This window comes from Bidens hawaiensis, unplaced genomic scaffold (genome assembly GCF_021521415.1).
Source record: "Bidens hawaiensis isolate Kalapana, Puna unplaced genomic scaffold, B.hawaiensis_p1.1 tig00021170_1, whole genome shotgun sequence".
NCBI lineage: Eukaryota > Viridiplantae > Streptophyta > Magnoliopsida > Asterales > Asteraceae > Bidens > Bidens hawaiensis.
This window is the reverse complement of record NW_027493269.1, coordinates 49,644-62,012: the sequence shown is the minus strand read 5'-3', so window position 1 is coordinate 62,012 and position 12,369 is coordinate 49,644. Positions and strand designations below refer to the sequence as shown.

At 42.1% G+C, this 12,369-nt stretch overlaps 1 protein-coding gene across 1 annotated transcript; it reads right to left on the bottom strand.

Annotated features, from left to right (window-relative positions):
- Window positions 1-7,102: 7,102 nt before the first annotated feature.
- Window positions 7,103-8,803, bottom strand: LOC143562785 (IAA-leucine resistant 2). The gene is given in 3 exon segments (XM_077050494.1): window positions 7,103-7,614; window positions 7,617-8,462; window positions 8,465-8,803. Coding segments are annotated over 3 exon segments (1,248 nt in total). The 5' UTR covers window positions 8,730-8,803; the 3' UTR covers window positions 7,103-7,477.
- Window positions 8,804-12,369: the final 3,566 nt, after the last annotated feature.

The window sequence follows — 12,369 nt, the reverse complement described above, 5'->3', positions numbered from 1 at the left end:
CACTACGGCGACGCCTCTCTTTTTCCCCGTGCGGAAGACATTCCCCCAAAAATTCAATACATGTGTCCACGTCACGGAATGTCGAATCCCGGCGTAAGGACCAATTGGGTTGGTGTGGTGTAGGGTCTTCCCAACCAGGAGGTGGAGAACTTGGGGAAGCATATGGAAATGTGCTCACACCCCCTTGATCCCTGAACTGATGTGTATGACACCCTAGCTTGAACAGTGGTATCGACCTCGTTCTTCTTCAACGGAGAGTCGTCCGCCACAATAACCGGATCCTCAACAGTGTTAGGAGGCGGTGGCGGTGGACGAACAGGAGAGTCCTTCAAACCAGAAACATGCTCTGATAAGTTATCCAGGTTCACTGACAAATATCAAACACATAAGTTAGAAAACATTCTAATCCTTAGCATCTAACAAGCAAAAAGATTTGGCATACCTAACGAAGGATCGTCAGCATCGAGTTGATCCAAGAGAGCCTCCAAAGCGGCAGGAGTTGTCTTTTGGGATTTCTTCTTCTTCGAGACAACCTTGACCGGATTAACTTTACGCTTCCCAGCCACTTTGGAAGCACCTGCATCAACAGCTTGACGATCACCCTCATCAGGGCCGTCCTCAGAAACAGGTCTTTTGCCCTCCGCTACAGTGGCAGCATCATCTTGGTCCACAGATTGACTAGACGCAGCCCTTTGGCGAAGGAGACCTGCAGGTGATTCCATAGCTTTGTTAACATCAATCGAACAAGCTTCCATACAAAGTGATGACTCTTCACTGGACGAGAAGAGCACAATCACCCCGCTGGAAGTAACAGCAGTCACAGGTTTGGGTTTCAAAATGCCCTCACCTTTCTGGATGCAATCCTTAATATATGCCTCACCTTTGGCATACATCGCCTTGGAAACTTTGGGTTCCGGGCGGAAAGCTGTGGGAAAAACAAAATTAGATCGGGTGCGTTCAAGAAAGGATGCATCCCTTTTATCAATCAGGCGGCGCACCATCATTCCCCCCTCACGATCCAGTAAAGTGCTAAAGGCGGAACCATCACCTACACAAAACAAGAAAACAAAAGTCAGAAAATACTTAACGACGAAACAGAGGTAACAACAAACTTACTCATTTCGGTCTTCTCGTAGAACGGTTCCAGACTTGGAAATGGCCATAGGCGGCTCATTTTTGCATACACCATCGCCCCTTCATGGATTGGGCGTAGAGGAGTTGGCGTGGAGATCAGCGTTTTGTACCACGCCTGATCCTCATGAGCGGCGGCCGAAACTACTGGCATGGGATCTTCCGCCTTACGCTGTGTCATCTTGAAAGGGATGACATCCTCATGAATCCAGAAAAACTTGGGCTTCCAGTTATGAAGGTTACGGAACCACTCCGTGCCTATAATCCTCTTCTCGATGGTGGCGAAACTGTACCAACCATCACGAAGGATCATTTTATAAAAAACAGCAAACATACCGACGGTTGGTTCTAGGTTATGAGTTTGGCAACAAAATTCGAAATGTCGAATCCTCAACATCTCAAAGGGATGGACCTGCGACAAGTGAATCCCATAAGTTTTTAAGACCGATCCGACAAAATTGGTAATCGGAATCCGGAAGTTCCCTGTGGTAAAGTGGTCCACATAGACAGCAATCTTATTCGGGGGAGGGCTAGTGGCAACAGAACCACTAGCAGGACGTTCCGGTTCCCACTCCGTCGTTAACCCGTATACGTTAACAACGTCGTTATAATATTCTTCTCTAAGGCAGACGGCAACGTCGTTAATGGTGAAGGTATTCTTCTTCTCTTTAGCCATTCTGGTTTCGAGAAAGTTAAGAAATCACAGAAAGGGGAAGAAAATTCAGAGAATGATGAAAAGTCTTGTATGCTCGAGAGAAACTTGAAAGTGATAAAGATTAAATGGAAAACCCAAGGGTTATATTTATACCCATCGCAATTAATGCGACCTATAAATTGGCAGAGGAGAGAGAAACCGCGGACCACTAGATGGCTGTCACGTCAGGCGGGAGATTCAAAGTAATGGAAACAGGCTGTCAAGGACGTCACACACGTCTTGTCAATCGTCCTAAAATAAACCTCTCTCCACCACGTCAGCATAGTTATCCGAAATTTTCAAAAATTTCAAAACAGTTGGAGATTTCAAAGATATATTTTAAAAAGATATTTTCTTTGAACAAAGGATATCCACAAAAGACAAGATTTTTTCTCATTAATTATCCAAAAAATAATTACAAAAGGAGAGAAAAAATTACAAGTTGCAAAAACCTACAAATCTATTCTAAGGGTTTGTGGAAGTTTCGCCTTCCGGAACCTTTGACGAGGTATCTTCTGAAGACTCATCCTCAGATTCCTCACCTAGATAAATTTTCAAGAGTTGAAGGCCATTATCTGTGGATGCAAACTTCGGAAGCATTTCCTGAAGCGAGAACACCAGATCGTCATGCTCCTTAACCCGCGTCAATCGGGCTTGCTTAACATCAACTCCATGAAGCGGATGATCTTTAAATGTGCGGTTGCTTCGAGTGTAACTCACCCCTTCATGGAACCCCATAACACGCCCAAGAGAGGAAGAAGCAGTCATCACGTTGGCAAAGCTATCATTCAGATCCTTACTTCCTTTGATATGGCGGACGACCTGTTGATACAAAAACATAAGTTCCCAATATCATGAAAACAAATGATAAAAGATTAACTTACAGCATCGACCCCTTGAGTAAGGAACCACTGGCTGTCCTGCTCCGCTTGCGCCTGGAATTCCTTGGATTCTAGGATAACTTCCTCATTAGCTTGCAGGAAAGAGTCATAGGCGGCTTGAATTTCAGTGGCACTTTGATCCTTAAGTTTGGCCCCCTCCTCCTGCAGCTTCAGTTCCGCTTCAAGATCATGAATCCGCGCACCCTGAAGAGCCACTTGATTTTCCAACAAGGAATTGGCTTATTGAGCATGGGTTAAATCATCTTTATTCTTTTGAGCTTTGGCTCGGTCAGCTTCACGGATGGCATTTTACTTCTCGCAAGCTTCTTTCCATTGACGTGACGCACTAGCATTTCGATCTTGCTCACTTTTGAGAGCATTTTCGGCATCAACTTGCTTCCACTTGGAAGTTTGAGCAGCAATACGATGCTCCTCAGCTTCCTTTTTGGCAACTTCAGTGGCCCGCCAAGCCTCTGCCACTTTCCCGCCTAAGGTACGCCACTCACTTAAGACCTCTTGGCTACCGGCCAAGGCATTAGCTAAGTGGTAGGCCACATTTGTGTGAAGATCATGGCGGGAAAGGTCACGTTGGTACGCCATCTCAGTAGGTGGTGTACAATGCTCAACAAAATCCATGCAAGTCCCGGGGCGAGAAAACCGGGACCCATTCGTAATACCCCATGAAGGGACAAACAACTCATGTGTGTCACCCAGACCCGTATCCCCGTAATAAAGAGAACCCAAAGGTCTGAGGCGAGTTGGGGTAGAAAAAGGTTGTTGTGGAGAAGGACGAGGAGGAGATTCCTCAGTCCGAAAACCTTCCTCATTGACAGCAGGATTGTTTTCCTGCGGACCACTAATACCACCCCCAGCCTGAAAAAGATATGCAAAACGATCATCAGTTTCAGACTGGACGTTGGCATCCCCTGTTACAGTGTCATTCGGCGGAGTCGGCACCCTAGCTTCCATAAAGGTATCAGTCGGAAGAAGGGTTGATTGACCCTCTGCGTTATGATCACTCAGCGGAGCATCCTGCTTATCCTCAACATCTTCCCTCGGAAGAGGAGATGGTGGCTTCTCAGTGTGAGGAGTAGGTGTTGGTAGCTTTTCCGATGTGTCGTCACTAAATAACAGTGGATCTACATATCAAAGCTATACTTAGAACGAATACAATATTTAAAGGTTAACACATACCTTCAACAGTGTCAATACGATCAGAAAGGCTATATTGTGGTTTCTTAGGACGGTGCACCTTTCGTTTCTTCTTCGATGGCCCCGCCTCAGTATCCGCAGCCTTCACGTTCGTATCGCTCGTCTGAGAAGCTGCAAAAGCTCTCTTTTTCTCCAATTCTGCTAATAAAGATGAAACAGAGGATAATTCAGAAGCACCCTCATCTGAGTCTTCTTCCTCTCCAGAGGCAGAAAAATCAGAAGTATCACCATCATCATCACTTGATGATAGAAGGACGGTCATTCCTTCGGAAGTAACAGCAGTAAGAGGAGGAGGGTTTAGAACATACGCACCTGTTTCAAAGGTGGCATCAGAAGTGACAGGATCAGCTCTAGTTCTCTTGGGAAAAAGAAACTGAGTCTTAGTCTTTTCGAGAATAGGCTGATCCCCCGCCTCGCGGATACTTTTTCGGACATATCCTCTGTCCTCAAAAATAGCGTTAATCATGGAACTCCGACCTGGAAAAGGAATAGGAACTCAGTCATGAAAACACTCACAAAAAACAAAAGAGACAGTAAAGAGTAAACTTACGTTCATGTAAATCTACAAATATGGGTTCCATAAATTCAGTTGGCCACAAACGGCTCATGCCTGCCCACACTGAGGCTTCTTCCGGCAAAGCCCGCATGGGTGTTGGTTCCATCGTAAGCACACGGTACCATTCGCGACCCTTATGAGCGGCTGTGACGACCTCCGGAAGAACAGAATTTACCGGACGCCGAACCATGGCCATAGGCACCACGTCCTCAGATATCCAAAAAAACTTGTTACGCCAGTCTTTGGATACCTTTTCAACTTCATATCCTATGCTTCGATCAGAAAACCCCTGACACATATACCAACCATTGCGCATGGCAAGACGGTAAAAAACCGGAAATCGATCAATATGTGGCTTCATGTCATGTGCTATGCATACAAATTCGTAATGACGAATTCGCATCATAGCACGTGGGTGTAGTTGAGAAAGGTGGATTCCGTAAGCAGTTAAAAACCTTTCAAAAAATTTCGTTATGGGCAAACGGAAATTCCCATGAACGAAGTAGTCAGCATACAAAGCCATTTTCCCAAGCGGCGGGAAACTGGCTATGGAACCGACAGCAGGAAACTCTGGTTCCCACTCAGGTGGAATACCATACGTCTCCAATATCTTCTCATACTCTGAGTAATCCCATGCAATCTCTATTTCATCAACTTTAGTCTAAACATTCGACATTTTAGGATGATTTAAGGAGGACATATAAGAAAGATCTGATATTTTATCAGAGAGATTTCGAAAGATAATCAGAAGAAAAAGTGTGATGAAACTTCGAAAAGAAGTAACCTTTCACTATTTATACCCATTGCAATTAATGCGATGGGATGTGAACAGTGGAGAGAGAGAAACTTCATCCTACTAGTAACCGCCACGTCACGCGGGAAATTCGAAAAAGAGAAACAGCTGCACAGTTGGGTACAGTGACAGCCGTCAAAACGTTCCATCATCTATTCCACGCGCCTGCGAGTGGCCAACTTGTACTTTTTCATGATTATCCACACCATTAGAAGATATTTTCTACATAACTTCCGAACAACAAAAAATCCCCAAAACACATTAAGTCCAGAATTTCACCCGCATAGAGACTTCACATGGAAGAAACACTGGACTGGGGGGACTTGTAGAGGTAGGGTACTTAAAAGACCCAAATACCCTTAAGTACCACCCGCGGGTCATAGAGAGTCCTCTTACGAGCTACCCGTGGGACACATGGATCACCCGCATATCATAGATGAGGAAGAACGTTCTCATAATATACGCGGAAGCATCCTCGCATCCTCAAAAGTCATCCGTAGGAAAGGGCATCTGTCTGCCTAAAACACCCAGATGACAATGCCAACGGACAGCTGTCACCACTCAAGTACTCTCTAGAAGAGGGATCATGGCCTTTACTTGAGGAATACGTGACATATTAACCAATGAACAAAGGACACCTGGCAAGGTTGTTATAACCGTGCACATGGACAGGGTATGATTCGTCCTATCATTGGAAGACACGTGTCCATGTTGTTATACCCATACACATGGGACGTATAGCTCAACCTATCACAAGAGGACACGTGTCCAGGTAGTTATCAAAGATCTTCTAGAAGAGGAAAGCTGCCCCAATCATATTCCTTCATCCTTCGGCTATAAATACCTTGTCAAACGGTATGAGGTATTCATTCATTCACTTGCATTCTGACTGCACTTAGTCTATTTTACTTCAGTACTTTCTCCACTACGAACGTTACTGATTCTCACGCCGGAGGGTGGTTACAGGAAAACCCCCCCTCTTGTCATTCCTGTAACGAGACTCACGGTGTCTGTTTTGCAGGTTCCGGTCACTGGACTTCGGGAGATCTTACTCATATCGTAGTAGTAGTTATCGTATAGTACCTTGTGGACTCATTGGATCCAGGACCCATGCCTGGGGAGCGGATCCGTGTTTCTTCACATGCATATAAGAAAGAGTGGAAGAAACGCTAGAATATGATATTACTTCGAGACTAAACAACTTGTAAGTGAAGTCAAAAAAGCAAACAGAAAAGCCCCCAAATGAGTGAGAACATAGATGTTTACATGGCTAACCACTCCCTGTATCATTTCTCCTTTTTCCGTTAGACTAGACAAAAAATTTAGTCAATTTTAGAACGCCTAATATAGTCTATATTAAGGCTATAAATAGATACTCCATTGAACAGAGACACATACTATCCTTCATTCTTTAGTTTCCAAAATGGCCTCATTCCTAAAAGGAGGACGACTTGCCTGTGCTCTCATTATTCTCATCGTAATCTGCTCGACTTTTCAAACCATATCGGTCGTAGAGGCCCGAAGCCCATATATCGCCCGCGAATTAGGTTTGTTTTCTCTTACATCTGATATATCACAAAATGACACTTTTAATTAACTTTTTTTTTTCACTTTAGTGAAAAGTTATTAAGTTTAAATTTTATATGTGCAGCTACTAATTGTGATTCCCCGCAACAAGGACCAATACCCGGGTGTGGAAGTGGAGGTGGAACCGGTGGGGGAAGACCAAGCGGTCCAGCTCCAGGTTCGTGCAGATGCAGGAAAGGTTGCTGTAGAACAAATAAATTTGGAGAATGTGCCGCATGTTGCAAGTAACATTGCTAATACGCTATACGGGATTAAATAACCACTCTTTGTACTTTCTTGATCATTGTCCAATCTAAAATTGTTGTTTAGATTGGGAAATAAAATTTTATATCGTTTAGTTTATTTCGTAATTCCTAAAGCGTATATAATTATGTATGCAACCAATAAAGTTTCATCTAGTTTGTTATGTTGTTATGGCAACCTAACTTTTATACTTTATATGATCTAAAGTCGCTAAAATGAAAAAAAAAAAAACAAACAGAAGTAACGTAAGAGTGTAAAATAAGACTTGTAACATAGATTTAGGATTATAACTTAGGCTTCTTAAATCTTAAATATAGCAAAGTAACAAACACAAAATCAGCTCCTATAACAATAGACCGAACAACGAATGACTAGATTAGTTAAATCCTGCTCCTCATCATCTTCTTCACAATACCATTAACAGCGAGATAAGATGATATATCAATATAAGAGAACTCCTCAGGGCAAATGTCCCAAAACTCGCCAACAAGGGTGGTCCGTCCAATATTAGAAAGATTGGATGTCCAGCGAACATTGTTATATTCGTTTGAGCCATAGCGGCCATTGCCTCGGATAGAGGGGGTAGGTTGGGGGCAGTAGTGCATAGCCTAAAAGAAAACGGAAACAAATCATAATCGTAGCTAGCCATGCAAGTAGGGGTTATAGGGAGTGTTTTAGGTGTAGTGTAACACACACGAATCTGATTTGCCACTACTCCAGTTGGATGGCAATCAGCTAGAGTTCCTGAATCTTTGAAATATGAAGCAGCAGCTGTTGCCACGGTCTTGATATTAAAAAACCAAGACAAAGACTTAGATAGGGAAAGAAAATCCTTAACGTCTTCTAGATTATCCGTGGCCATGGTGTCCGGGAAATCAAAATATGAGTACCTTTCAGCAAAGGCCTCATTGAGATTTGAATCGGCTTCACAAGGATATTGCAAGCCAGAAGAAATAAGGGACCACGATTGGAGGGGAGTGCGGTCAGCAGCAACAGGGAACGAGTGGTGTCCGAAAACAACAGCCCGGGTGGCATCGCTAGTTACAGGAGTGTGGCGGCCTAACTTTGGGTAATGTGGTTCAGCGGCGTTGATGATGGAATTTAAGTCCTCAAGTAAGGCAAAGATTCCAGGAACATTCGGGATGACAAGAGCAGAACTGTCATCCCGAATGAACGCATCACGGCGTGCAGGGCCCGCCACGATAGGGAGGGATGGATAAACCATCCCATAAATAGAGATCTCGGGTTGTGAGGAGCACAATGTCTTGAAAAGTGGGATAAGAGGGCCAGCTATTGGCAAGCTTTCAGTAGGGAAAACATGTAAAAACCTCATTAAAAAGCCATGGTCTTTGAAGTCGAGTGCGCGACACTATGGGCTGTGCGAAGGCATTGAATCCAGAAGATGATACCATAATAGAGGCGGATAATGTAAGGGTGGCAGTCTGGAACAACCCTCGTAAAGTAATAGTTATCGGCTAAGCAAGTATTGATTTGATGAACGATGTAGTCCATCATGAGAGAGGAAGGGAGGTACGAACTTAGCTTCTTCCTTGAAGCATAGGTGATATGGATGCCAATGTAAGGGCTGAGTATATCATAATTGTCTTGCTCCTTTGAAGAGATATGAGCCATGAGGACAAATGAAGCAGAGAGTCTACTGGCTAGATTGATAAATCTCTTGGCTTATATAAGCAATTAAATGAGTCATCAAGATGATAAAGTTGAAGGAGAACAGTTTCCGACTCCTGACTCCTGGAGTTTTAGATTATTTTCATTTATGATATTTTTTTTGTTATAAGTAATAAAGTTGAATAGAAATATAAATAAATTGTACATGTAAACTAAAATACAAATGTAGCCATGATAACACATAAATTAAGGAAAATTTAAAATAAATTATCTATGTTTTATGGCGCTAATATAAAATAAAAGTTAATTTTATTTTTTGTGTTTTTTGAACGACCAACAAAGTTCGACCACCCTAGTTTAAGAACCTACAATAAGCAACCAAGTCTGTAACATGGACACACCGTATCTATCAAAACTACCTATAACAAAGAGTCAAACCATACAATTAAGTGATTAACACAAAAAGTAGATGGTGGAAACGATTGAGTTGTCCCGATCAATCGAGAAAACAATGTCAACATTACAAATTAACACCATGAAACCTATCTTGGTTAAACTTAACGCAGTCTAATAATGTGTTGATCCAAGCCTTGGCTAATGCCACTTCTTCGGTCCATTTTTTGTTCTTCAATTTAGAGAAATCCCGGTTTGTCTTGTTTTGGGGAAAGGCATTTCTTAGGCGGATTCTTCTTGGAACTATTCTTCATTTTGGGAGTGACTTTAGAATTTCTAGGTTGTAAATTGCTCGTGGTAGGATGGTTGTGGATGAAACAGGGTCAAAAACATATATGTGAAGCGAAGGAGAAAACGTCGTAAAATTTGGTGTGAGAAAATATATGCGGAACTAATTGGCATATATACGGTAGACAAATTAAATGAAAATCATGATAACTTTTTTATGTGTTAGCAGTCATATGACCATTTGAATGTTTTACTTTTATATACAAAAGTATGTATAAAGTTTAATGATTTCAACAGTCACATTTGTGTTCAAATTGAACGAAAAAACTTCACCATTTGTAACAAAATTAACTCGATACCGATGAGAATTGGCTGGTGATGTCCTTGTCCGTAACGCCAATCCCGTCCCCCGTTGTTTTCATCTTTCTCTACACCCTTTGTGGCCTATAAGTAAATAAAATTAGAGGGACATGCCTATAAGAAATAACATAGATCATTATAGATCGTTTAATACCATCCACTATAAATAAATAATAGATTGTTTTTTTATTTTTTATTTATAAATAGACACGGTAAGTTGCTTACGACTTCTTAAAATTATGAATACATTTATAAACGGATCAAACAACTTGTTAGTGAAGCCAAAAGTGCAAATTGAAAAGCCACAAAATGAGCGAGAACATAGATGTTTGCATGGCCAGCTAAGTACTCCCGTTATCTTTTCGTTCCTTTTTTTCATTAGACGACAAAAATATAGTCAAGTTTCAAACAACCGCGTGAGTACGTGACATAGTCCATATAACCATATTAACGCTATAAATAGACACATACTATCCTTCATTCAATAGTTGTCTAAATGGCCAAAATCGTAAAACAAGGACGAATTGTGGGCTCTCATTATTCTCCTCGATCGTAATAAGCTAAACTTTTCAGACCATATATATGGGTCGTAGACGCCCGAAAGCCTGTATAACCGTACCGGCCAGTTAGGTTTGTTTTCCACTTTTCTTACAAATACATGTGACATCTCACAAAATTGACACTTTTAAGTAACTTATGTTAACTTCAATGGAGAGTAATTTATTTATTTAATCACGTCCCATGTCTCTTTAATTACTTCCTTCATAGGGATTTGTTTTCTAATTTTTTATGTGCAGCCACCTATTGCTATTCCCCTAAACACGGAGAAGTAGCCGGCGGGTGTGGAAGCGAAGGTGGAACTGGTAGATCATCATGATCAAGAAGACGAAGCGGTCCAGCACCAGGTTCGAGTCGTTGCAGGAAGGGTTGCTGTGGAAAGAATAAATTTGGAGAGTGTATATGTTGCAAGTAGCATTGGAGATAAACTATATAGATCGAATCAAATACTAACTCATTTTACTTTTTTAATCATTGTTCAATTATATATATTTTTAAAAAAAACATCAAAATCAAGTCATATCACGAGTCTGTTTGGTATGGGGTAATGGAATAGACGACGGAATGGAATGGACGTGATAATGAAATGGACATAGGAATGGAATGGGTTATTACCATTCCAATGAAATGTTTGGTTATCACATGTGAATGAAATTAATTATTACTTTGTATTGGTGGTAGGTAAGAAAAAAAATAAAAAAATAAAATTGAAATGGTAGTGATTGGTGGTGGTGGGAGCGGTGGCGTTAACGGTGGAGATGGTGGTGGCGGTAACAGTGGAGGTGGTGGTGGGCAGCGGTGACAGTGGGCGGCGTGTGTGATGGTGGGGCGATGATTGATGGATGCGGCGGGCGGCTGGAGGTGGTGGGTGGCTGGCACTGATGGCGATGGTTTGTGGAGGTGGGTGGTGGCGGCGGTGGACGCCGATGGTGGTGATTGGTGGCAGTGGAGGCGGTGGTGGGATGCATTGAGATATATGCGGCGAGCGGCTGGCAGTGCTGGGTGGCTGGCACCGATGGCGATGGTTGGTGGAGGTGGTGGTGGCGGCGGTGGACGTCGATGGTGGTGGCTGGTGGCAGCGACGGTGGTTGGTGGTGGTGGTGGGTGTTGATGTTGGGTGGCGGAGGTGATGTACGGTGAAGGAGAGAATGGAATGAAAAAAAAACATGGGGGTATGGGTGGAATGAAATTGAGGTATTTTAGAGGGAATGAAATAGACTAGGTAATGGGTCATTCCATTCATTTGGTCAACCAAACACACTATTTTCCATTCCCTCACAATGGGTCATTCCATTCCGTCCTCCATTCATGCATACCAAACGTTATCTAATACTGAACAAAATGATCCAATTACAAAGGAGATGCATGTAAGCGGACAACAAGCTGCGCTACCACCCTCTTTTAAATGACAAAACCGATTATACTGAAAAAGTTTATATGTCAAGTTTATAATGGCAATACGGTTTAACATCGTTTGATAGCCTAAAGTTTATATGTGACTATGTTGTTTGGGCTATAAAACACGGCTAGTTTATATGATTTTATTACTAAATTGCTATTTTGATCCCTAAGGTTTATTTCTCTAAGCTCTTTCAACCCAAAATGAAAAATGAAACTTTTGGACAAATAAAACTATAACGTTTGAATTTGTTTGCATACATCAGATCACGAAGTGACCCAGCCCCTCCTCAGACCCTGCACAAAAGCGGAAGCCTGGTGCACTGGGTACAACCATATCTCTTGTATGTTTAGATCGGCCAATAAATCTGGCATCACTTAGCAAATTAACTAGGAAACCAATAAAGGTTCATCTCTGTTATATTTTTCTTAATTGTTATAAAAACAACTACAACGTTATTGATTCTGATGGATGCAAATGATATTATTAGGGAAAACAACACAATCTTGGTTCGCTAATATTGATCTAAATTTGGTTCAAGCATGTATGTCGGCTGCAATGCGATTAAACAAAATTTTGTCATGCGTAAGTTATTCAAACACGTATATCACTAATAGTCGTATAGATACAGGAATATAAAATCGA